The 26,702-nt window shown below is 43.6% G+C and overlaps 5 protein-coding genes, 2 long non-coding RNA genes and 1 other non-coding gene across 8 annotated transcripts; 2 read left to right on the top strand and 6 right to left on the bottom strand.

Annotated features, from left to right (window-relative positions):
- Positions 1-8,816: 8,816 nt before the first annotated feature.
- Positions 8,817-9,689, bottom strand: lncRNA:CR44414 (long non-coding RNA:CR44414). The gene is made up of 2 exons (NR_144653.1): positions 9,343-9,689; positions 8,817-9,282 (listed from the first exon to the last, which is right to left on the bottom strand). It is a non-coding gene; the product is annotated as a long non-coding RNA:CR44414 (long non-coding RNA).
- Positions 9,690-9,877: 188 nt separating this feature from the next.
- On the bottom strand, positions 9,878-10,797 carry CG9483 (uncharacterized protein). Its single transcript, NM_135411.3, has one exon. It carries the CDS (start codon positions 10,695-10,697, stop codon positions 9,969-9,971), a length of 729 nt encoding a protein of 242 aa, NP_609255.1. The 5' UTR covers positions 10,698-10,797; the 3' UTR covers positions 9,878-9,968.
- asRNA:CR45260 (antisense RNA:CR45260) lies at positions 10,053-14,954 on the top strand. Its single transcript, NR_124149.1, has one exon.
- CG32983 (uncharacterized protein) lies at positions 10,894-11,714 on the bottom strand. Its single transcript, NM_175995.2, has one exon. The coding sequence runs from the start codon at positions 11,655-11,657 to the stop codon at positions 10,905-10,907; it is 753 nt and encodes a 250-aa protein (NP_788009.1). The 5' UTR covers positions 11,658-11,714; the 3' UTR covers positions 10,894-10,904.
- On the bottom strand, positions 11,872-12,700 carry CG32988 (uncharacterized protein). The gene has a single exon (NM_175994.2). The coding sequence runs from the start codon at positions 12,658-12,660 to the stop codon at positions 11,893-11,895; it is 768 nt and encodes a 255-aa protein (NP_788008.1). The 5' UTR covers positions 12,661-12,700; the 3' UTR covers positions 11,872-11,892.
- Positions 12,717-13,753, bottom strand: CG32987 (uncharacterized protein). Its single transcript, NM_175993.2, has one exon. The coding sequence runs from the start codon at positions 13,707-13,709 to the stop codon at positions 12,936-12,938; it is 774 nt and encodes a 257-aa protein (NP_788007.1). The 5' UTR covers positions 13,710-13,753; the 3' UTR covers positions 12,717-12,935.
- Positions 13,821-14,788, bottom strand: CG32986 (uncharacterized protein). Its single transcript, NM_175992.2, has one exon. It carries the CDS (start codon positions 14,755-14,757, stop codon positions 13,885-13,887), a length of 873 nt encoding a protein of 290 aa, NP_788006.1. The 5' UTR covers positions 14,758-14,788; the 3' UTR covers positions 13,821-13,884.
- Positions 14,955-24,899: 9,945 nt separating the features above from the next.
- Positions 24,900-25,555, top strand: lncRNA:CR45365 (long non-coding RNA:CR45365). Its single transcript, NR_124148.1, has one exon. It is a non-coding gene; the product is annotated as a long non-coding RNA:CR45365 (long non-coding RNA).
- The last annotated feature ends 1,147 nt before the right edge of the window (positions 25,556-26,702 follow it).

The raw sequence follows: 26,702 nt of genomic DNA, 5'->3' as shown, positions 1-26,702 counted from the left end.
TAAAAAAAGTCAAAGGCCGTCTATCCGTCGAGACGATATTCTTCGATAACGAGTTAAGTTTGAGTTTCAGGCCTAAAACCCATAAGAATGTTTAGCTGAAGAACTAGTTGGTATGATATGGGGCTGGTTTCTCCAAAAATATGAGAGGGTTTATTGAATCTTTATGCGCTCTGTTGGTGCTTTTAATTTATTTAAGCAATTTAAATATATTTTTTTTTTAGCCTGCTGCTGTATTTAGAATTTTGATTACTGGCAGCTTTGACGCCGCTTCGCTTGTTTTAATATTAATTAGTTGCTGGGTGCTGCTTATAATACATTTGTGGAGCTATATAAATAAATATTAAATTAAGGCAGTCTCGCTGGGAGCCACACACTCAACATTATTAAAATATTAATAATGCACGCAAACAACAAGCGTAGCCGCCAAAATGGAAAATAAGGCAAAACGTTTATGCATAATCCTAATTCGGTGGTGTGAGGTTCTCGGGCAAATGCGACAAATTAAAAATTCACATAAAATATATTAAAAATTGATCGTAAATTTCGTGCACTCAGCAAACACGAAAACTCCCGCACAAAACCACTAATACCCCTGCAGCCGTTATTGTTCATGGTTATTAAGCTGTATTAATTTTGCATTTCTTGCTTTGTGTGTTTTATAATCATTCCTTAATGAAGTGTAGGTTGAAATTGTAATTGAATTTAATACTTTACTGATTTCTGTTGCAATTAATTCATCATAATTTAAGCTTTATAGGATTCTCGAATGATACGTTAAACTGACTACCAGAAGATCCTGTTTTCGGAAAGCTTTAATTAACAAAGAAACTATTGAAGCTATGTGAAAATCTATTTCAAACGAACGGAATTACGTTGGGAGTTTAAGCATAAGCTTTGAAATATATAATTACATCCAAATCCGATAATGGTGGTTACATATTTTGGTATACAAAACATTTAAGCAACATGTGGAAGTGGTTCATCCTGACCAATTTACTACAGTTTGGCTGAGGGAATGATGGGCCCTATAAATCAGCTTTCGTCCGGCTGACAAACCAAAATCATATTTAATTTATTTTGGCCAAATGATTTGGCATAAATGGTCGGCAGGGCCAGCCGATGCATTATGAGGAGAACCGCTTTAAATGACCATGACTGTGAAAATTTCTGGCAATGAAAAACATTTGTCATATGCACGGCGTTTGGATGAGGGGGTGGTGGTGGTGACGAAGAGGTCCCGGAACCCAGGGGATCCGAGGAGCACAATCCCCCCCGAAATTACCATGGAAAGTGCTGCATCATCGAAGGCAAAGCAACTAACTGCCTGGCTCGTTAATGTCCTCGTTGCCGTTCCCGTTCTCGTCCGCGTCCTCGTCGTTGTCCTTGCCTGGCTTTATCTTTCCCTACCCCCACCCTGTGTCAACATATACTTGTATTGCGAGTTGGTGTCTGTGTCTGTGACTAATGTGCACACCTGAATCGTCGCAGGACGTGCACAGGTGTAGGATTTCGGGCTGCGAGGCAGAAGCAGCAGGCAGCCCAAGGACCTCAAGGCCTGCAAGCGGAACATTAACGCCAGGCTGTCTGCTGCATCGCCTCGGGCCTGATCGATATATTCCGATTAATCAGTCGACTTTTGTCGCCTTGGTCCTGCGACTCCCAGCAGTGCCGGAGGTGTGAAAGATTTTACGATCTCCCAGTCGGTTTAGCTGGAAAAATGCTCTCCCCGCTGGGCGGCGGGGTCTCCGATCCAGGATCGTGCTGTGTGTCCTGGAATTCCGGGACCCACCTAGTGTGGGAAATTTCTACATGGCTTTGTGCGAACATTCGGTTATTTTATTTGCATGGGAATGCACTCAAATTTTTCGAATTTTTTTTTCCCACCTGCTTTTATTTATTACTTTGTTTATTTTATACAATTATCTAATACATATTTTAATAACAGCAACATTTAAACACCACTTGCTGTCAGTGCCGTTCATCACGAAAAGATACTTTTATCTATGAGATACTTCTTTAGAATTCGAAATATTTTACTCAGTGCGTAAATCTTGCAGTAATGGCTAGAAATAAATTTTATATTTAAAATCCTAAGGCTAAGGCCTTGTTAATTTTTTAAATTATTGCAAAACGATTAAATGTCCCGAGCTAGGCAAATACCCGCCAGAATGTTTGGCCAACCCCGTAATTTGTTTTCATTTATTTCCGTGGACATTTCGCAATTACTCACAGACACTTCTGCTCCAGGAATGGATGGATGGAGTGAGCCGCTGGTGGGCGACTGGCGGGGATTGATATTGACTTAAACCGCCGGGTCGGTGGTCGCTTGACATTACCAGGCCCGAACACGTCGCCCCCAATGGCAAATGGCAAATGACAGATGCTGTCAGCCACAAAATGCATAAACAAATACGAATATATGCTCGAGGGGCAGCGGGCGGTGCTGAGGGGTGTGGTTTTTGGGCGGCGGCTTTGGCATATGCATTTTGTGCACGAGGCCGCAGCGGACGCTCATTAATTATGAAGGTATTAATATTGGACCGAAGCACACACACTCTCGCACAAAAGGACTTGCATACATACATATGCATATATGCACAAACATACGTAGATGGGCATAAATTTTGAGCAAACATAATTTATTACAGCACACACACACACATTTGTTTATATGTATGTATATGTCGGGATGTCGCTGCTGCCTGTGACTTTGTTTATTTGTTTGTCGGTTTTAACGCTCAAAATATTGTTTGCCCGGGCCAGTAAAAAAATTAGCACAAACACACATGCATCCACTGAGTTGGGGTCACCGCACCGATGGCAGTCGCCATTTTGTCCAGTTGGATGCCATTTTGTTGGCGTCGGGAAAACTCATGGCGAGAATTTTTTTTTTAAAAACCACTAATACTTCTTTGTTTCAATAATAGAGAGTAATAGAGAGATTTTTTAGGAAAGGAGTGATAATGTGATGATATGCATAAGCAAAAAAGAACATTTGTCAAAAGCAATATTTATTCAGCTGACACAATTATGCCAACGTTTCAGTGCTAATTTTTTTGCTTTGCCAAGCTAGTAATATTTTTGGAAACATGGTTAAAGACGCAAGGGTTAAATAGACATTTGCAATTACCTCCACTACCTTTTCAGCGGAATATCTATAATTTTCTCGCCGCAGGGCAAGTAAAATGGCTTCCATAAGCCACTTGGAGAAGCCACAAAAAATGGTTTAATTAAAAAAGCAATATGAAATATGAAATGAAAAATGTGATGAAAGGTTTTAGCCATCAGCGAGTCAGGCAGCCGTGAACCTTGACAATTATCTTCACACATTTGCTGGGAGGCGGGGGAGACCGGGTATCATAGCATCGGGTTATCAGGGTGTCAGGGTATCGGGGGAATGAGGATAATCTGCTGACAGTCGCATCGAGTCCTTGTGTGTGACCTCCTTTTGTGCCACTCCGATTGGTATTGGAAGAGACAACGCCTAAGTCGACGAGGATAACTCGCGTTCAATCACGGCCGCTGAAAAGGAAATGAAAGCAGACTTCCACATACAATAATCGAATAAGCCGCGTATTCATTGCGCGAAAATAGAGGCAAGAATAAATCCGCACATGTCCACCGGGAAGGAGCCGCGCTGAAGATACAGATATCCAGATACAAAGACGCTCCCGGGGAACACAAAAAAAGCAGGGAGTTGCAGGCGTTGCAGCAGTTGCTGATGCATCAAAAGCCTAACACGAGGATTTGTCTTTTCAAAATGCTCTTCCATTTCAAGTGAAAAAGAAGGGGTTTCGTTTGGGTTGGGGTCCTGCCATTACGGCTTAGGCCCGATAGATATAATAGCCTTATAAGCGGCTCGCTCGGTGCCAATTTCATCCGCTTAGCAATCGGGATGAGATGGGTGGGGAAACTCAGGGGATGGCGAGGTTTGAGGTCGCTTTACATGATTATTATTGCCAATGAAATGGCAAGAGGAAAATCAAATTAAAATATACAATTTTAATGGCCACTGGGATGGCACTTTGGCCTGGCCTTTTGTTCTTGGCCCATAACATTTTGCCAGTTGAGTTCAGTTCAGTTCAGCTCGGTTTGGTCCGGTTCGCTGGTTCAATCTGTGATATGACATAATGCGTTTGGCGTCACGTTACGTTGCGTTGCAACTGTCTACAGGGCAGACTGCTCCCATTTCCTACCCTTTACGTAATTCATTAAAAAAGTTAATTTTTACCATCCGCTCGGCGGTCCGTGAGCCCGATTGTGTGCTGATTATGGCCACGGCCCGAAAGGATATGCCGCCTTATTGGCTTTGGCTTGTGGTCAGATAGTTCGCAAATGATTATGCGGCCAGGACACACAACGCACTTGGGAAACATAATTTCAGCGCCAGAGATTTAAATTATGCGATACGGCAGTAAAGTTGGGGAGCTGGCGCTGACCTACCGAATTTGTTCAGCTTTCTGTGTATCAGGGTATTACAAGTTGGTAGAAACAAATGTTATATACAGCTAGTTCAAGAATGATTATGAGATATCGCACCGCATAGAGTTATGTTGCTGGTTTACAATATTTCCTACCATATTGTATGTCTTCAAAGTCTCTGTAATTAAAGTGAATCTTCTTGAGTCACTCCTCTTTCATACGCCCTGCATCGAATCAAATCGGTGACCCCTGCTGCACCTTTTCGCATGCCTTCGCAACTGCCTTTACACACCTTTTCCATTCTTACGGGCTACCATAAAAATATTTTAATTAAATTTCACATCTATGCCCAAGATATCCTTTGCCGAGTGCCGAGCGACTTGGACAGACCCGGGCAAACCTTCAACTGTGACCGGAACACTGGCATAAAGCGCAGTCCATTAATCATTCAAATTACCCATACATCATCATTACCCACAGCTCTCAGTGTCCCTCTGCAGTTTCCATTTTATTTTCCACTCCGCTCGCCTCTGGCCCCTTTCTGTCTGCGGAAAATCTTGGCTTCAGAAAAAAAAGAAAGAAAAATCTTCTGAAATTATTCAATGAGGGCGGTCTCAATTAGTTTTAGGCGTTTCACGGCCTCAGTAAACAGGTAGAGTTAGAGGGTCGCTTCTGCGGGGGGCAACGGAAAATTGTTCAGTTACCTGATTTGGGCATTTGGCCAAGTGGAAGTTCTTAGACAGAACGGCGTCTGCATTATTTTCCACGAACCGCACTTAAGCCGCTTGAAAATGGACTCTGGCCAAGTGGAATGAATGCGAAAAGTGTCCGATCAGTTGGCGCTAAATGCAGTTTACATTCGTAGACATTACTTGATAGCTAAGAGTAATGTTAAATTACTTGTAGTCTTTTCCTAATATTTTCTACATTTTTTATGATTTATAACAAAATTAAGAATGTTGAATAATTGGGTTTCGTCTTGTCTTATTTCAAGTTAAATTCATCAATCGAAACTTTAACCATTTTTCCTTAGCTATTTAACCGTAATAAATCGACCGCATCATCCCCGACTGGGGTTTAAAAAAAGTGCCTTGCAAATGAGATCCGAGTGCACCTCAAGTGCTGCACTCGCCTCATTTGGCGTAATTCCATCTGCGACATCTGATTCCCCTGCCACCCCATTTCCACTCCCGTTTTCATTCCCATTTTGCCAGCGCCTGCGGTTGTCGCGCTTTCATCGCTAAAGAGCGTTAACTAACCGCAGCGAATGATCAAATATCGAAAATCAATTCCGCAGGCCATTGTCACCCATAATTAAAGTCCACAGAGCCGAATGCCCGCTGAGGTGGTGTCACATTCGAGTCGAAATCAGGGGTTTCCCGGAGCAGTCAGTCGAGCGATTCGAGGTCTGCCGAGCTGGGAATTCTCTCACGAGTGCCACTCCAGGCTGTGATAAGGATATGGGATATGGGACAGGCGGAGCAGACGAAGCAGACGGAACCGACCCACGGAACGAACAAATTGGAAAGACATTTAAATGCGTCCACCACTAAAACAAAACCCAAGGAGCGGCCTACCCTCTTTAGGGGTCTGAGGTTCGGTCGACCGCAGCTTCCGAAACCCATTTGGGTTAGTTTTTGAGTTTTCAGTTACTCCTGCCGGTCTCAATGTCAACTGCAAGAGTTTCTCAAGCGTAACAAGAAATAAGTTACATGACTTTCAACGGAAGTTGTGCGAATGTATCACTTCACCCCAAAAGGCAGAAGAATATATTGTATGTACTCGTATATACAGATATATGTGGAGGAACCTTTGAGGGTCGGCTTACTGCCTGACTGTCTGATCTGGTCTGGTCCACTTCGTTGGCAACTTGATTCTTAATTATTGCATTTATGCTCTGCCGACAAATTTGCGGTAATTGAATATGCCAAGATCTGGTTTTGGGCCCAGTGATGAAGTCAATGTGCAATTGCCATTTGGTTAAACCCAACCACCTTTGTCTCTCACGTAATTAGTGCGTTGAGTTATAGTTTATTTGGGGTTAGAACTTGTTATCCCTTCTCGGGCAGAGTTTTTGGTGATTTTTATACCGGCATAGGACCGGAGACCTAACCCCGGACCACCCGGGTCTACCTATAACCAGATTAGGCTTGTCAAAGCCCCAGACTTCGAAAGTGGGTTAATGAGGCTATTGAGGATCTGGTCAGAGCTTACACGGTTCAAAAGTGACTATAAGTGGCAAAAGTTGGAAAACACCTCTTGGGTCTTATCGAGTTACCCCTTTATCTTTTTTCTCAATTGTCTAAATTATTTTCCAATTAATCTGGCATATACAGAGTTGATTTAATTGCCATTGTCCCAGGAAACCTATTATCATCAATTCACACATTTTATTCTTAAGGTTGTCCTGTTAAGGGTTAACATGCCAAATGCTGAATTGACTTTTTTTTACCTAATTATTTGATAATTAATTTACTTAGGACTTCGATCATCTCCCTTGAGAAAATCCTTGCATTCCCCTTATCAAGTGAAAAACTCGGCTAAATGTGTTTCAAATTTAGTTTTAAGCATGGTTTCGTCTTTCCCAAGTCCATTACGCATTCAAATTGTATCTTTTGCTTTAATTGGTTTACTTGTTTGTTATTTGTTGCAGAGTTATATTTCGCCTCAGGTGCAGACACAACCACATCCGCGCCCTTCCGCCCGTTGCATTTGTCAATATTTTGGTCCGGAACTGCAGGGCCGGAGGATTGGTGGACCGGTGAACCAGAGAGCTGAAGGACTGGAGGGCTGCAGGCAAACAAACATGCTTAAAATAACAAATTAGCATAGGCCGGGGGAACGCGGCCCTGGGACTACGGACTAAAACAACAAATATACAGCCCTAGGGTTTTTGCGAGGAGGGCGGATGAGTTGGCCTGGAATGGGCTGCCAGCAAGCTACCAATTTGGTACACTCACCCGAGATCGGGTTCCAAGTGGTGTGGTTTTGGTACTGGCTCGCTGGCTGGCTCAAAAGTTACATCAATCACCATCAACACTCAACAACTCATCGACATCGAAATACCAAAATGGCGCATTGGTGTTAATGATGCCGACTTTGAAATTTTACCGACGCGCCCACAAGAGTTTCTTTTTGCAAAAATAAAATAAAAAAATACGCAAAAAGCAAATAAGGCAAGTGTCGTTTTCAAGTTTTCATCATCATCACCATCATCGCCATCGTTCGTCACTGGAGGGTCACATTCGTCATTGGGCAAACAAATGAAGGGGACGTCGAGCTGACAGATAATTTTTTCAGCTTGTGCTGAATGATGTGCGAACAAGTTGTAATTATTTCGCATTAAGCCACGGAAAGCGGCGAAACGACACCGATGTATTGGCCATTGGTTCTGGTATTTCCCCTGCAAAATTCCTTTCACTAACCAAGCCTCTCAAGATGGTTGCATTGAAGCGAGCCGAGAAAAAAAGGAATTCAAAACTGAAACGATGTTGTCCAAAGGAATTTCAGAATTTAGCATAAAATACCAATTTTAAGGAACCAAGAAAGTTTCCTCTCGCATTTTGATAGTAACTCAGGTTTTGACTTTAAATCATATATCGAAGTGCTTCAGCAATTAGTTTTTGTTGGCCATTAGGACCACGATCTAATGTAAGCGATTATGACAAATTCCACCACCGTAGGCTCAGTTATCGGGGAGAGAAATCAAACTGCTGCTGCCACATTTCGTTGCATTTAATTATGCGAAAGCCTTCGATAGCCAGCTACCAGTTGACATTGAAGTCTCGCTTTCCCACGTTAAGGCACACACATAGCCAACCGCCTACCAAAGTCGTTAGCAGAAGTTGGGCGGAAAAGTCGGGCCCCCTTCTCTCGGCTCGATTTACAATGCTTCCGCGTATTTTATTTTATTTTTTTTTTTGTCACCGGAAAGGTAAATCACAAGCTGACCACGCAACAAGCGGAATTATTCCTTTTTCCCCATTTTCCACTCTTACCTTTTGAGGGTGAAAATGAGAGTTTGGAAAGCGCGCAAGTTTTCCGCGCGCATTAACAACCCCTGGCCATCAGGATTGGGTTTCGGGTGGCAAAGTAACCACCGCGAGACGTCGCGAACGTTTAATTGCATTCGATATGCGCTTTTCGGAATTTTCCCACGATTTTCGTGTAAGATTTTTCCGAAAGGTAACTAGCTCAGGTCAGTTAAGCGCAGCGCGGGTCCAGATGCCTGGATCGAAAGCTGCTGCAAGCGATTCGATGCGAATGCACTTAGATGAATATTAGATAAATATGTAAAACTTATATGTTATATGATATTAATTAATCTTTTTATAGCTTATGTATAGGAAAAACTTAAAATAAATAAAAAATATGTTGCCACATAAATAATATTTATTTTAATATTTATCATTCTTACAGAATTTGTAAGTATTTTATGTAGACTCCTTTAATCTCTACCATTATTTCTCGCAGTGTTCATGGTGGTGGCAGCCGTTGATCATCACCATCATCATCACTATCGCTATGCACACTATCATCCTGATAATCAACATTTATGAACGCTGATTGTTTTCGCGACTGACCGCGACGCCTTCGAATAAAAGGGTTGCTACTCCCAAAAGATACGGCATATACTTAGGTGGATCTGGATCTGTATCGGAGACCCTCACCGCGAAGCTTGAGATTTGTGTGACTCATAACGAGTTTCCTCTCGCCTCGCTTGGACCTTAAGTGGATATTGCATTGTCGAGGGACTCGCGATCCTTTGTCTTGCCCAGCTGCCGCTTTGTTTGGTCTTGGACAGTCCAGTACCCTGCTCGATTAATCCTGTTTCCAGTGGCACTTCTTGTGTTACGCCAGCTTATCAAATAGACGGAGTGAAGTAAAGGATTCTTTATGTAAATTTCGTATGAGACTTACGTTTTTCCCCGGATTAATCCAGTTCAAATCAATGCGCGAGTTTCTTATTAAAGCTGCACGGGGATGGTTATGATCTCGGACAAACGAAACTATAGTTTGATATTCTTCACGCCTAAATGATTAAATTTTATAACAAAGGAAGCTGCTTCGGATGGACCTTTATTTGCACAAATCTTTAAAGAATATAAATCTATTTGAACTGAGTTATAACGAAATTTATTGCAAATGTGAATCTGGTTTTGAAATTCCTGTTTGCTGTTTACCTACTCAATAAAGGCTGCTGAATCACATGTGCAGTGAATAAAAGCCATCACCATACACGCCCCACCAAAATTAAGACACGTTGCACTGCCAATTTAGCGGTTTATTTATTTATTTCACTTCCAGACAATCCCCCATTGTTTGAATCTGGCGCATGCCAAGGAACTCTGTCCGTAGTCCCAAAACAATGAGCCGAAAATTTCGATCACAACAATACAATAACCATATGCACAGTAATGCAAAAATACCAAAATCACCTTCCGCATTGATAAGTCTAGTTTTCATACAGTTTATTTTAGTAACCACTTGCAAACAAAATTTTAAGATTTACCGAATTGCATACGACTGCCAAAAGAGAATTGCATTTAACAACTTGTTTTGAGCGCACTTGTAAAGGATATGGCCAGGATGCGTTCGTGCAGGATCATGTAGGAGAAAAACTGCAGGACACTGAGGAACAAGTACTCGTTCTTGGGCACATCGAACTGGCGATCATGGATTATGGTAGCCGTGTACATCACCATGCAGACGGCCACCAGGGCGAATGTGTTCCGAACCGCAAAATATATTCCCTGGTAGTTGATAAATAGGACATTGATAAAGAATATGATCATCATAATGTTGGCTATTGCCACCAAACAGCTGAGCAGCAGATCACCGGGAACAATGAACATGGGAAAGTAGGCGCCCCAAAATATCGAGGCCAACATCAAGGCAACCACTACAATGCCGGCGTAGAAGTTGACGAGTCTATTCTCATTGTGCTTCTGTTCCATGGCTATATAAATAGTTGAGCTTTCCACGATCGCTGCGATAATGATGTAGTTAAAGGGCACCTTGCGTCCTAGCTTGGTCCACGATAAAGTGGCGACTGCGAAAAAGGTACACAGAAGCCACCAGCCGTAGCGCTCCTCCGATCTGCTGTGGCTCAGCATATGGGTGTAACCTATAATGATCCACTGTGTCAATGCGATGGCGGCCAGGATCACACTAAGTCCGTATATCTTGGCCGCATGACTGATGCTCTCATCCGGTGGCTCGCCATAGACCTCCTGATCGATGTTCCGAAAAGTGTTTTTTTGAATACTTGGCATTGGACTAGGAAATACCAGAGTTGATAAAATTCCAATTATCGATTTCTTGACTTTATTGCTCGAAACAAATTCAAATCTTTAACCGAAAGGTTTCTACTGGGTTATCTAGATCGGATTTACAATACTTGCCTTGAGCGGTCTGCATTCTGTACATATTGTAGCAGGTGGAAATGTATAACAATTAGTAAACATTTTTATTAATCACGTTCACATTGGAATAGTAGATAGGCCGTGTAAATCAACTGCCAAACTTCCAAGAATCTCCCCTTCAATCGTATTAGAGAACACGCATATGCAAAAGAACAGGGTAAATGAGTTAAGGTAGATCAGCATGGAGCAGATCGGTTCAAGTCCAAGCGGGGAGTATTGCAATCGTCCGTGCATAAACTGCGCTTCCAGGGGGATGACTATTAATACCAGGGCGCTCAGCACAGCACAGAAGGTCGGAAAAAAGTATCGCGTGGATACTACAGACAAAACGCTGAGCGGAAGGAGAGCTACCAGGAAAATGGTCACAATCACTCCGGTGACGAGGCCATTGGGAAGAAACGATTTTCGGCATTTAGCTCCAGAGAACATCAGTCCGCCCAAAACCAGTGCCATTACGGTAAAGTAGAGCACCAAGTCGGGAATGTCATACATGTTTACATAGTATGCGGCGGACAGCGTTAAGAGTCCCACAACCCCGCCGACCATTGTCCAGACGATCAGTGGCCGAACGCGACTGATGGGCAGGCAGATCAGGACTGCCAGGATGGCGAGGGCGAAAAGCAGCCACACGTACGGCGGAACCGGCAGGATTCTAACAATGCTTATCTTGAGCGACGCAATAAACATTAAGGGAAATGCCGATGCGGAACACAGTAGTACGGCTTCTATGTAAACAGTACGGGCAAACACTAGCTGCACCTCGTCTGCTTCCTCTTCCAATTCCACTTGCTCATGCTGACAACAACTCATCGATCCGAATTTTTTGAGACAGAAATTTCAAAAATTGATGTAATTCGACATTTTGCTAAGATTGTTCACTAGTATTACTGAGGTATACCAATCAAAAACCAAATGGCCTGTTCATTGATTTTCGATGGTTTAATTTAAGCCAACAACATGCACTTAAAACCATTCAGTTTTTATCCAACATAGTCGCAAATACATTTCTAGGCTATTTGCACATCAGCCTCAACATATTTTTTATTCAACTATTAACTAGCTTATAGTACAGGGCAAAAACGAGCATGCAGGAGAGTAGAAAAATAAAGTGTAGGTAAATGCCATTGGCGCAATCCGCAGTCTCCCCATAAGGCACCTGCTGCAGCCTTCCACAAATGAAACGAGCCTGAAATGGAGCCATGAATGCGATCAGGATGACGAACACTATGGCAAGTGCCAGGAGATACCGCATATCATTGATGATCAGGAAGAGTATTAGCAGGACGATCATGGTGACGGTGAGCAGCAGAAAAATGCAGCAAGTACAGATAATGTTGGGTAGCAGAACCTCCGGACTTTTGGCCCCATACAAATGCAGCAGGGCCAGCAGGGATCCGGCAACCAAAATGGCAATCAAAAGGACCCAGACGCGCACTAGATGCATATAATACGCTCCGAACAGGGTGAGAAAGAACAAGGATCCCAGCACCAATCCCCAGCATAACAAGGTCAATGCTGGAGTCTGTGCGATGCAGCCGAGCACTGAGAGAATGATGAAAGCTAATATCAGCCAAACGAACGGCGGCACTGGAATTGCCTTGTAGACCCTCACAGCGAGTGCCGACAGTATGATCCACGAAATGGAAGACAGCAGGCACAGCACTACGGAGGATAGGTACACCCGGAAGATGAAGGCCCGCAACTCCCGCTCGTTGATGACTAAGACCTCCGGTCCCTCCGCAGGAACTGGCTCGCCACCAGGTCTTCCGGTTCTAAGGCCATAACGACCCCAACCCCGATTGCGATTATTCATGTGTTAATCAATTATTTTAGGTCAATATAATGTAATTTTGAAGAAAAAAGCAAAGTAAGTGATTCATTTTCTCTTATATTGAGACTAGGACTTTTCATAATACTCTGGCTTTATTCTAATTGCCTTGCAATGAGAATATATTTATATTTTCTGTACCGCCTAGGCTACACCGCACTAAGTAATTAGACTGGATGACAGTATCCTTTGGTCTGGAACACCATAGTAACTTGCCAGATCGCTAATCAGTTTCGATCACACAGTGACAGCTATTTCTCTCAATCAAAATCATTTTCGAGTGAAATTTTCGGAGCTTCAGATGTTTGTCTGATGGCCTCCTTTCTCTCGTCGACCAGGATGAAGTAGCACACGCAGAAGAAGAACATCATTGAATGCAAGTATAAAGTCAGGGTGCAGACCATGAGGTGCTCTTCGGGAACCACTTCCACGACGTTCAGACGGCCATGGTTGAACTGCGCCTGAATGGGGATCGCTATGATCAGCATCAGGAACAGAATGCTGACGAAGGTGTCGAGCAGCTCAACACTCCCGGTGCAGAGCTGGACGATTCCCACAATGGTCAAGACCAACAGCAGTGCCATCATCAGCAGCGTGGAGCAAACACCGCCGGGCAGGAACTCCTGCGGGCACATGGCCCCAGAGAAGTTGAGTAACATAATGATCAGGGCCACGCCGATCATCACGAAACTGATAATGAGCGGGCTCAAGTCGTGGATGAAATGGCAGCCAAACAAGGTGGTACACACAACCACCAGACCTGTCATGAACCACTTACAGGGAGAGTAGTAGGATATTCTCGGGATACAATGCATGCATATCATCACCAGAAAAATTATTAGAGCCAGGACGTAGCAGGGAAACGGAAGGTACCTCTGCAGGTGAATATGGGTCAGCATGAGCAGAATCCATGCGCCCACCGTAATTCCGATAAGGATCAGGCCAATGTTATAGATGCTGCGGATGAACTGGGTCATTGGGTCCAGCTGCTCGATCGTCGGCCGGATGTTGTCCTGGTGGTAAATGTTGTCCATCCCGTTAAAAATCCTTATGGACCGAGTGTTAAGACTAGGTCTGGCCTGCACCCTGACACTTACCTCCTGGCAAAGCTGCTCACCTTCTATATCTTTTATTTACAAATTGGTATCTTTTCTCATTAAAGCCTTCTTTTTATTTTACACGGACACGTTAAATTAACTCCTATAACTCTCACCATTTGGGAGCCCAGATGACAAAGTAAAAGGCCGCAAAGAACAACAGAAAGTGCAGATAGATGTTGACGGCGCAAATAACGAATTCGTAATCGGGCAGCTGGAATCGCCTGGAATGAACCACCTGAGCATGGTAAACGGATGCGGGTATTAGCAAAGTGGCCAATAACGTGAAGTACACCAACTGGTAGATCCAATTGTCTGTGAAGATATACATGGTCATCACAAAGATTGAGGACATCACGAAAATGACGAGCAGGAGGAACATGGTCCTCTCTCCGGGGAGGATGATCTTGGGTATCCATGCGCCAGCGAAATAGCATATCACAGTCATGGCGGAGGCCACCAGAAGGGCAATGCACACGCGGGAAAGGTTCCGCTCCAGGAGAAGCAGAATAACGCCCAAACCTGCCAGACTTACAAACAACCCGGCCATGATGAAACTATACCAATAAAAACTCCGCAACTTGGTCAAAATACAGAAGACAAAGAGAAACATTAGGGACACCATTGCACTTATGAATCCTGCCATTATAAGATCTGCCTCCGGAGGAATTACCTTGGACAGGATTATGGCAAGGATCGCAGTTGTAGTCGAAAACAATCCAGCCATCATGTAGCAGCGCCGCACAAATATTATTTTCGACGAGTCGCCATTTCCGTTGTCCAGTCCTCTGGAGCCTTCGCCTTCCACAACCGAACGTCGTGCCCTTAATCTACGGGGTGCTAAGCGAAGCTGGTGTATCGAAGGATGCTCGTATCGAACCAAAGTTCCAGGAGCCTGCTCTTGCTGCTGTGGCAAAGGAAAGTTGAGAAGCTGGAGGGCTGGTGGATAGATGACCCAGTCATTTCTTAAACTGCCTCCTAACATTGGGAGCACTTAGAGGGCAACCACTTAAAATTTTGACAAAATATTTATGGCACACCCTGATTGGGTACGAAGACATCCCTAAAAACATAAACAATACTAATACTACTAAAAATTACTAATAGCCAAAATAATACATAGCCTGTAAATCTGATTTAAGAACTGGAAATATTTATATACACCGTATATATATAACAATTATCCTAAGATTAAGATTCGCGGAAGAGATAATTACGGTGACTTACCGAATGCGATGGCATGCATAAATATTTAACATTTTATAAATCTAAGCAGTATTATTCCGTTCGATCAGGGCGGAAAACTCAGCGAGGCATGCGGAATTCCAAGGGGACTACAAAGCCTGCAAGGAAAATGCTAAGTAGCTCCGATCAAAGCTAACAAAACAGCCACAAAGGATGCTTACTCCTTTCCCCTGCCTGCATTGTTTGTTGTTGTTTTGCTGATCGCTTGAGTGACACGCAAAGCAAAGGATACAAGGATACACTGGAGTAGAAAGGCGATCCCGAGATGTGTTTACTGCCGCATCTGCGGCCTCGATCACAATCACTTTCACAGACGGTTGATGCTTGATGGTTGACGGTTGGACGGCATTGTTCCGGCTATGACTCAATCTCAATCAGCTGGCTACGCTTATCCTTGATCCCCGCTAAAGACATGCAAATGCCAAGGCAGCAGGCGATCGGGGAGAATGTCAGTTATCTGGCAGCTGCAGCTCAATGCAATAGATACGCTTGCAGTCGAAGGAGTATAACCCTTGAGTTGCCAATCAAGTCGTTAGCTCGCCTGCTCCTCATGATTGGATTATTGAGTTGGTAAAAAGTGAATACCTTTCGGAAATTGAAAATCAAGTAGCGGATGTCAGTATTAGGATTAGATTCTATTTTCTCTGCAAATTTATAAAACATTTTTAAAGCTAAAAAGAGCAACTAATTTAAAATAACTCATACGACTTGTTTATTGATCTTTCTCTTGCAGATTTCGGCCTTGGGCCACATACATATATATGGACTATTTACTATTCTACAATGGCCCCTTCAGGGCAGGTCAATGTACCATGGTATAACATTTTCGGCTTATATTTTCCACCCACACAACGCTGACAACGATGAAAGGGCCAACGACGAGAGGTCGGGAGGAAAGTGAAAGCGTTGGCAAGTGCTTGACAACAACGACATGCGAGCGTATGCAGTGGACCAGGCCATTACAATCCACATCACCATCCTAACCCCACCTCAGACAGCCCCGGACAAACTAACGGCATTTCCCCCGTCGACTTTTCCCGGCCCTAACTTCATTTGGGATTTTGCATGCGAACACGAAAATGTTCGGGAGCCGCAAAAAGCACAAGCCAAAAAGCTTACAGAAGCGTAACGAACGAGAACCGCCCGGAGATTTGGAGGAGGAAAAGGCAGGGCGGGGCAGGGCAGCGCGGAACAGGGCTGGGAAGCGGCCACCGTCATCCGTGGGTCAGTGGAGAAGACAGGTTGTCTCATTCTACGTGCTCGGTTCACGATTTATAATATTCTATTAGTTCCACGACCCGAGCTCGAGCTCAAACCCGATCCCGAGTTTGGGCCCAGCCCCGGCTGTCTCTGACTGACTGTTGTGTGTGGCAGCGCAGTTAGCGCAGATAATACATCCGTTTCCGGTTAAGCCCATATTTTTGTGTCATTTAGTTGGTGGGGCGACGGGGGACGGTGGACGGAGGGCGGGGCAGTGCGGCAAGTGCCGAGACCGCTTGTGTGGGAGTGGAACAGACAACCACAGATGCTGGCTACACTGGGCGAATATTTGATTTTTTCGATTATAGATGTCCTAGGTGTACACTAGTAATCAAATTGTGGAATAACCACAATTTCTTTACAATTTTATTTATTTTATTCAAGTGGGTAGACCTCATACTTGTTAATATAAAGTAGAATATTTTTTCCAGCGTACACACAGGCTTTCAAATGCCGCTGACATGCCAGCTAACGAGGGGTGGAGAAGAGGATGGGGTGGCTGGAGAATTGGGGGAGTGGGGAGGAGGAGCTGGGGCAGGGGCATGTGCATGGACACGGACACGGGCTGAAACTGGAACTGGAACTGAATCTGAAAATGGGGCTGGGCGCATCAAGTGATGCGACAAGTGCAGCAGACGCTGGAGCGGAATCGTCAACGCTTCCGCATATTTCTCATTTCCACAATTAAACATTGTGAGTGGAGCGTTATGGCGAATGCTCCAAGGGTTGCATAAGTTTTTGGGGGGTTGGTGGGTACAGGGGGTTCTGGGAATTCAGGGGTTTTAAGGGGTGCCGGCACTGAGGTCGGCTGGAGACTGCTTCTTAGATAAATCAAAGGCAAAGCAATTAATAATGCATTTTTGGAGCGGGAGAACATATGTGGGGGATTGGTAAATTTGCCGCATTTGCTCCAAAACGGAAGCTCAAATGGAGCTTGCACCTAGCAAAGTCGGGTAATTATGTTCCAGCAGCCCCTTCCTGAACTCACCCGCCAACCGTTTCGTCGAAACGGAAGTTCTGCATGACTTTCCCGGCACGGGACCCGTAACCCCACTATCTTATCGGGAAATCCAGAAGCCAGCACCCAGGCAGCTGGCAATGAATGGTTGCCTGTCCAGCGTTACATTATATTAATGAGTTATTGTATAACACCTTCTGATTCGACGGCTGCTGTTTCGGGGTCTTCCTAGTTCGTCACCGAAAACCTATACAAGTTAAGCAAACAAACAAATATTGTGTCAACAATGATGGAAAGCTGTTTAAACACACACCCACCCGCCAGAAAGTGAAAAGGTTTTTAAAAATAAAATTGTAATCAAAATTCTACATGTTATGGAAATGTTTTTCGATGAGCTGCCACCTGTCATGCATTTAAAATAATATTTCATATGCAACTCATATTTTTCCATACTGAAAGTTATTTTTTTAAAGAATACACCTTTAAGTTATGTTGAAAGTTATGCTGCTCTAATTGGTAGGCGAATTTTGACTCATTTTCACCGCAACGGGTATATGAACTTAGTATAAAAAGCACCGGTCAACACGGCGTTACTAATTACATTTGTGCTAATGTTAATTTGTTACAATTTCCGGAATTCGCTAATTTATTTTCCAACATTTTTATTAGTGGCATAAATTTACGTTCTGGAAGCATTGGGGTGGCCGCAGTGGAACTTCCTCTTCAATTGTTGAATATATATCAACAGTGGAGGAAATACATTAGCATATTTTACATGTAGAACGGGGGGATATGCAATTTACGATTTCAAATAAAATATGCTGGCCAGGTAATGACACTTTAAGCAGCAGTTCTTCTCATTTGCCATAGTAACACTCAAGTTTTTGATCGATTACTATCACTTTTCTTGGAGACCCACCAACTGACCCACTGAAGGCCCACACAAATCTGCTGGCCAGGCGATCGATAGTCACATTGCCATATTGTTGAATGTCTTTTGTTTGGGTGAATAATACTTTTCGTGGGTGTTTGAATTTATGAACAGTTTATGGGCTATGGGCGAATTTTGCACTCGTCCAACCGGAACGCGCCGACCGTACGGACATGCCTTGAATTTTGATTGATTTTCAAGATATTAATATTTATTTATTTAATATTTTTCATTCCCCTTTGGCTACATATTTTTATACTTTTTACGGCTTGGCAGAATGTTGAAATAAACACGTTGTATTGCCACTGTTAATGGCCGTATAAATTGTTGTCAGATATTAGTAATAAATATATATTTTTCCATATGTGTCACCGTTTGTTTATTTATCATAACAAATTTGTCGATATTTGTCCCGCACGTGCCAGCAATTTTTGAGGCTCTAATGTATTAGCAATGCATTAGTATCCATTAATCGAAACTACAAGAAATCTTTTGCCTGCAGGCCAAAAAGGTTAAAAGCCCGCTTACTGCTGGCATTTTGCCATCATGAAAACGCGCAAGGAAGCCAAACTACTGGTGCCCCATAGACCACATCCTCGCCTCGTCCTCGCAGCACTAGGAATATCAATCGATGGGAACGGGTCGGTTCTAGGGGGTGTACCAGGGCACTTTATGGGATCTAAATTGTTTGCTTTTAGCTGCGTGGTTTCCTCACACGTGACTAGGGAAATTGATTGCAGTACACTCATTAAGTGCTTTAATGTTTGTGAGTTAATGCATTAAAAGCACGGGTAAGCCGTCGATTTAAATAGCAACACAACAACTAAGCAGAATATATTACTTACTTGAGAAATGAGATTTGCCACAGCTTTAACCATCCAATAATATCGTTTCATTCGATGTTTGATATCTTAAATTATATCCCTTGTTTTTGTACTTAATGCCAGCTTAAATTTGTCTACTATAAAAATGTTTTTGAGTAGGTCCGCCGAATTTGGTTGCACCTCCGGATCCTCCCTCTACCATCTGATGGTCGACACCCTTGGCTCTGAATCAGTAGTCATTGATAGGCGACCGGCTGCCATGGTTCATTAGAACCCATTAAGGTAAACCAAACAAAGAACCGACCGGCAGAACCGAGAGATGCCGGTCGTATTCAGTTCCATCTACTCATAAAATTTCGCAGCTGAGCGCCAAAAGCCGAAAACAAAATCCAAGTTGAACGAAGCGTACAAAATCATTTCCTACTAAAATCAACGAAACGGACATGCCGCAGAGGTGGAGTCGCCGTCGCCCATGTCGGTGGATTGTTCGAGTGGACGCGCGGAGGTGTTATGGCATGGTATGGGCCATGGGCTATGGGATCTGAATGGTCAGTGGTGGGGATTGGGCCATACTCCATACTCCATCTCGGACACCGGCTCGACTCAAAATGCGTGACTGCGACTAATGACCCGCACGTGTTCCGACTGGCAGCGGTACCAGTTCTACGATGACTATGCGTCGCGCTGAACAGCGAGAATTGATTACGATCGCTGGACGCATATTAATTGTGGCAGCCAGCCAAGGCAGCCTGGCATTGGGCGTAAAGGATACCCGAAAAGGACACTGCGTACTGGGTATAACTCGGTGGAGCCTCGCTGCGCATATGATTAACAACTTAATGGATTCTCGGATGGGGATACTTTACTCTGGCCCATCCAGAGATCGTTCGTGTTGCTGCAGGTAAACAGCGCATTTGTCGATCGTCGCCAGCCACACACCGAGATCTGTATTTTCCGGGCAATCCCTGGGGAATCGGTAACGGGATGACCGAAAATTTGTCACGCCCTCGAGGTTGGGGACCCCCATGCCCACACCCCCACCCCCAGCAATCTCCTCTATGAGTGATGATCCATCGAGTTTTCCCATCCCAGTCGACGTGTTGGCGATCTTATCCAATAGTTTGGTGAGCTGCCACGCACCTGGGCATAGGTGATCAAAAATGTTAATGAGTGCTAATTAAATAATTTATTATCGCTGAGCGCGGACGGTGTCAGGCATCAGTAATAAGTGGAATGATAAGGGGCTTATAACCCATTTTAGAAAATTATGTTTTATGTCGCATCGCTACAAACTTTCTAAGTAACCAAATCACTAAGCAAACAATTTTAACGAGTCTCTCTTTTAAAATAGTTGCCATATTTTTTGCCAGTGCAGATGTAATCAGTAAGTGCTTGAGCGTCTATCAATCAGTGGGATCTTGATAAGCAAAAACAAGCGCCAGCTTACAATCCTTCCATAGCGATTTCAAATGAAACTGTAACAGAAGCCCATTCCCCAACCGAGAGCTAAACTAGAAACTACCACACCAGCAAGTCAACATGACAAACTATAAACGCAATTACCTAGACAAACGGACGCGGGGCAACAAAGGCGTCTACATAACTTGGCCAAAAGGAGCAAAAAGCCAACGCAGCCGCACTACCAAGTTACTCGGGTTACAATGAAATTTGTCTGAGGCGAGTAAACATTGCCACCGCACGTTGGCCCAAGTTGCCAAATGCGAGTTGCAAGTTGCATGTTGCCAGTTGCGCAGGCGTGCAGAAAATGGAGTTTCGGTTTCGGTAGCCAAGGGATCCTGCAACCGAAACGGCAGGAAGCCCCAAGGAAAAGAGGGCGAACATCATGATGAGGAATGTGCTGGCCGCACGTCTTTTGCTAATAACCATCATAAATTTTGCAGCGGCAACAAATTGAAATTAAACGAACAGACACCGCGGAGTGAAATCTTCCCGAGGAGAATCTACAGTTTCTGCAGTTCCTGCAGCCGCAGAATGCAATCAGAGAAGAGACCGAAAGTTCGTGATTTTTTGTTGTGTGTGGGGTATATGAAAAGAAGTGTAACTACTTTGTTGTTGTCATGTAGTTAGCACTTGAAGATTTATCCGCGTGAATTAATTGCGATCTTGTTGCGCAGATTCGCCCGCAGATTTGCCTGCAGATTCGCCACATGTGGCGTCGGTGGGTCCCTTATCAAATTTTAAACGGTAGCCCAGCTGGTGGTGCCCCTGTAGTATCCTCGAAATCCAAATTGGTAGCCCAGTATCGCCCAGTAAGTAACTCGGAACCCCAAGCGGTAGCTACTTGTTGGCCATACAGAGACCCATGACAAGTATGGGGGGCCATAAATCGCCGACTGCAGTTCCCGGCGAGATCAAGCGATCCCTGTACCCCAAAATCACCTTCGATATTATTCACCGGCATTGTCGGCCATTGGCTCGTAAATCACCCGTTTCCATTTCAATTCGCCACATTTCTCCCCGATTTGTGCCTCCTTTTCGCAGTCTTCTGATGTGTCACAAGCCATTGAACTGACGCGACAACATTATTAGGCGAGATCAGCGATGGACGATCGCCGATCGTCGATCGACACTTGGTGACATTATGGATTATGGATTATGGCGCTCGCGTGCTGCTTATGTATGCCAGTCGAATAATTTCGAAAAAATATTATCACGCTACGTGGCAAACGATCGGCGATGGGCGAACGGTCGATGCAGGCCGATCCTCCGATGATCGTTCATCAGCATGCAGCGCATCATCATCTTCATCATCCTCGTTATTGGAAGTGCACCGAGAGGAATTCAGATAATATTATGCTTGAAATATAAAAATATGTTCTAAGATGGTCCTACTTCTTCCACGAATGTAATTTGAATTGATTATACTAAATAAGAGGAACTTTTATGATGCACCAATATATTTTATACTATAACTTATTTACCGTGTTGCACTTTTTATAAAAGCCCAAGCACTGGATCATCGAAGAACTTAAAAACTTGTTTTCCAGTGCTCTGGGATGGCGGATAGGTGGTGCCGCTTCAGCTTGGGCTGCTGATCAATCAGCGCCTTAAAAAGCGAACTGCAGCCGTACCCTTCCATACCAGTTTCTTATTACCAAGTTGGCCCCAGCCGCCTCACATTTGGCAAATACATTTTCGCGCATTTTGCGACGTTTACAAATTGCCGCCATTAATTAGGCAAAAAACGCACGCACCGCCAACGCTTCGAGGGCCCCTAAAAAACCTCTCGCGTAGGCGAATTCACAAAAAATACTGAAAGTATATATGTAGTTATACATATATATGAAACCCGGAGCAGTGCTACCAGACAACCGATCTGGGGGCCTGGAGCCGTCGATGTGGGACTCACATAATAATCAGCGGGTGGACAGCAACCAGGATTGGTTTTGGCATGCGTTCGAAATTAATTACCCCCCAACATTCTCGCTCTTGGTGTGCATGTGCTTCTTTCATTATTATAATTCTCTTCTTTTTTTTTTGCTGCTACCTGGTTGCTAATTAAGTTGTTTACGTTGTTGAGTTATTGAACCGCATTTTGGCCTATTGGGATGAAGGGGTTTGGTGGGGCCTCCGATTTGGGACAGGGCCGTCGGCTTGCTTCCAGATACGTGGTGGAATGCAATCCAGAAGGGAACGACGGAATGCATAAGTTGGGCTACAAGTTCCAATAAAATAAAAAATTGTTATAAATAAGTACCATTTATTTAATTTTACAAGCATTAGGCAGTGCTTATATCTGCACGCATGAAAAATTAACCCATTCAAAACTAAAATTATAATTTGGTTATTATAATATATGTCTATAGACTTAAGAACTTTTTTATTTAATCATTAATCATTTATTGAATAATTTTTAAAACGATATTGCTTTGATAAATAGATTTCAGATTCCAAAAATAATACATTTAAGCAAATGAATTGGTTTAATATACCACGTCTTAACTCTTTATTTGCTTTTAAACGCATATCTTCTGAGATGCAATGTGGCGGGGTAGGTAATCAACATGTCTCAGCCTAATAAATGTGGTTTTATTTGCCCATACAAATGAAAACTGTCAAGAAACGAGCTCAATTCCATATTTCCCATCTTTCCAGCTCGATTCCGCCCCACGTAACTTCCACTTTTCACTCGCTTGACTAAGTTGTCAACCTGTCTGCCAAGCGGACTGTCAGTTGCTGCATTTTTTAGTTCGGAACGAGTATCGCGTGCCCAGTGCGATCCGTAGAGCCGGAGTTGGAGTCACTTCCTGACCACTAGACCATGGCCCATCGTCAAGAAATTAAGATGCACTTTGGCTGTCATCGGTGTGTTTGTTGTGGACATTGGCCGTTGTCGTCATTTGTTTCAGCCCCTTTTGGCCAGAGGCCTCATCGAATCGAATCTAATACCGAAACAGACATCACATAATTAGTCTCTCTAAATAAATCTGCCTGCCTGCCTTCCTATTCGGGAAATAGGTTTTCCGACCGAGGCACTTGATTTGTTTTCGGGTTATTCAGGCCTGTGGTTTCTTTTTTACTCTCGTTATCTCGCCGCTTGTCTCTGAGGTGATTTAAGTGGCTTTTTCCTCAGATCCCTAACCAATTTGATGTCTCAATTTCAGAGTCGACCGGAATGATTACCAATGTTTTCGGATTCGGAATGGTTCTTCTACACTTTCCCCACCGCCTAGGCGGCGCTTTCGTTTTGATTTGAATGTAAATTTGGTAACTTCGGAATTGGGTTTCTATTAAGTGCGGCCCCGTGTTGTTCCTGTTCCATTCAGATGGGATAAGATAATCTGTTTTTAAAAGCTTGTAAAATGTGTGTCTGTCTGAAGGCACTCGTCTGGTCGGCCACTTAAAGCGGCAAACATCAACAATGGCGAGGCGACAACATTACGGCGTGCCATTCAGCCCGTTATCAATAAGCACATTAATTTGATTAATAACCACCTGCAAATCATTTCCACACTGCGCCCCACACAAAAGACCCCACGATTGACAAGAAAAAGAATATATATACTTTCCGAAATCTCGCATCCCCACTAAGTAGCGAAAATGTCAGCAACAAATGCTGATGATGCCGCGTTGCAGAGATGCCGAGATGAGAAGTGCCATTACAGCAGAAGCCACATCAATTTACGCATCGACTTGCCAACCCTTTTCCACATAAATCGCTATCTTTACGGAATTTTTATGGCCAATCTCCTTGCAGGCATCCCAGCCCAACCGCAGCCCCACCCACCCCGGCTAATACATCGCATCCTGAGTCCTGTATTCTGTGCTCTCCATCCCCAATCCGCAACCCCATCACAGAATCCGGGTGGAAAAAAGGTGCACGCGACACTTGCGCATCATCATTATGTGGGATGTGGCCCCGACGGGCGAAAAGGTGAGTGTTCTGCTTTTCTGGAGGGTTTTGGGGCCCGGGTTAAGTGGCGGGGTTGCCAAATAAAATTTCCTGCCCCAATCTTCGGCGATTCTGCGCCTGCTGCTGGCAGTGCAATTTGTTTTGATAACACAAAAACCAATCCGCAAGGCACCGGGATTCCATCGTTTTGGGTTGGGGAGATAGATAGTTGGAGGAGGATGGAGAAAGGAAAATTCCCAACCATTTAGTCGGTTCGCATTCTGCAAAGCGCTAAGGAAAATTACCGAGCCACTCTTTGAACAAACTTATGGAATTACGCTTTCTAAACAAAACTAAGTAATATTGTGAAAAAAGAAAGTTTTGCATATATACATCTGTCATGTAATGACGTTAATAATTTTAGCTTTCGTAGGTATTTCCAATAATACATTCAGATTGAAATCGAAGCAGGGCACCTGACACAAATAGGACGAAAGGACAGTTTTCCGAAAGTGCGTAGGTTAAAGTGACAGTTTTCTAGTGGCTTGTGTGTCAGTTGTGCAGTGGCACACACGTACACCCCCGCACTATGGAAAACTGTCAAAACAAATATGAGTCGCAACATGTCAATGCGATGTCAAAGGTCTTAACCCCCAACCTGATATTCCAACCCCCGCCACACGCTAATTGGTTAATGTAAACAAGTAGCAAGTCGATCGAACCCGAAAAGAAGAAGTGCGGCAGTGGGAATGTTTCAAATTTCAAGTGTTGACGCGCCGCACAAACAACAACCATGGAAAAACAAACAGACGACAGGCGGCGACGCCGATGACGACAACACACTGAACAAATACTTCAATTAATAAACAGACACGCGTCCATCGATAAATAAGTATGTATGCTCGCACAATATGTTACTTACAACATCAGTCGACGAACCCGGGAATCCGAGCCCAAGGGTCTCTCATCTCTGCCAAGTCTTCCAACTTGGACTGCGGTGGTGTAACCAAACACCAAATACCAAACACCGCACACCCAGGACTGCTCTACCGCAAAAACAGCCTGATAAAAGCCTGCCAAGAGCCAGAGACAAGGACTCAGGACATGTCGGCTGACGAGCACTTCTTGAAGGACCTTCAAGGGTGTCCGAGCCATGTAATGTTGGATTATGGTTGCACATGCACGGCTATTCTCATAGCACGCACATTTTATACAAATGGGACGTTCTTGTGCCTGTAAGTATAATATTTAAAATTGGCCACATTAAGAACAACTAGATATCATTTAATACTTATACTATTACATTTTAAAAATAATCACCCTAAATTTAAATTGATTGATTATTGTAGCCATTTATTTTGATTGGCCCGAATATTCAGTTCTTCTAAGTTAAACAAATTGGTTAATACCCTCTTTATGTGCGGCAAAAAACTATCTACGCCACTATGTGATAAGCTTATTATATGGTCTTAAATATACTTCTCAACCGATTTCTAGTCGAACTCTTAACTTTGACAATTTGAAAGCAAGGCGAGTTCCATTCACAGTTTCGGCCTGTCAGCTAACAACTTCTTTAAGCAGAATTTATGGGACATTCAACTGGAAATGCAAGAACAAAAAAGAGTTGATAACCTGTCTTCGGATTAGGATTTCACACAAATGTTTGCGCTGTCTTGAGCATAATTTGGCAATCATTAACAAACAGTTAAATTTGAATATTTAACTATTTATAAGTGGACATTAAAAGAAAAATGTTACACAAAGTTCTGACTATCTTGTGGATCCAGATCATTCATAAACCGCTCCAGCTGTTGTCTCCACTCGAAAAATACGCATTAGGTTCGGAATATGTTAATGGTCCGAAAGTCGTATTAGATACAGATACAGATACATAGACTCGATGCTGCCAATGCAGATAAGTCCGGGAACTGTCGATGATTTTTTACTGGTCGCAAATCATTAGCGTAAAGTGTTGATTTTGCATAAATTTTGATTGGATTGTGTTGGATTTGATTTGCAAAGCAAGTTGCTAGATCTCTTGACTTGAGGCCATGTATTATGTTAATTGGAGTTCATCGACTAATTTGTCCACCTTTTTCAGAGCTCTGAGTTTTGTTTTTTTGCGTGGGTAGAGGTTGAACCATTTTACCAAGTAGCCCGTAGTTTGATTTGTTTAATTCGATGTAGACTTGTGACCGAATCGAATATCTTTATTCACAGACTCCATGGTGGCGTTTTTATATACCTGTCCGACAGCTTGATTTAATATGAGAGCATTTGGCGTAAAAACTGAGTAAATTTGATTCCCTCTTTGGCTGCGCTCTTAAAGTGAGATTATCTCGGCTGCAAAACTTGTAAG

This window comes from Drosophila melanogaster, chromosome 2L, assembly GCF_000001215.4.
Source record: "Drosophila melanogaster chromosome 2L".
NCBI classification, from domain to species: Eukaryota; Metazoa; Arthropoda; class Insecta; order Diptera; family Drosophilidae; genus Drosophila; species Drosophila melanogaster.
Note: the sequence above shows the minus strand (reverse complement) of the source record. Positions and strands in the feature narration are given on the sequence as shown.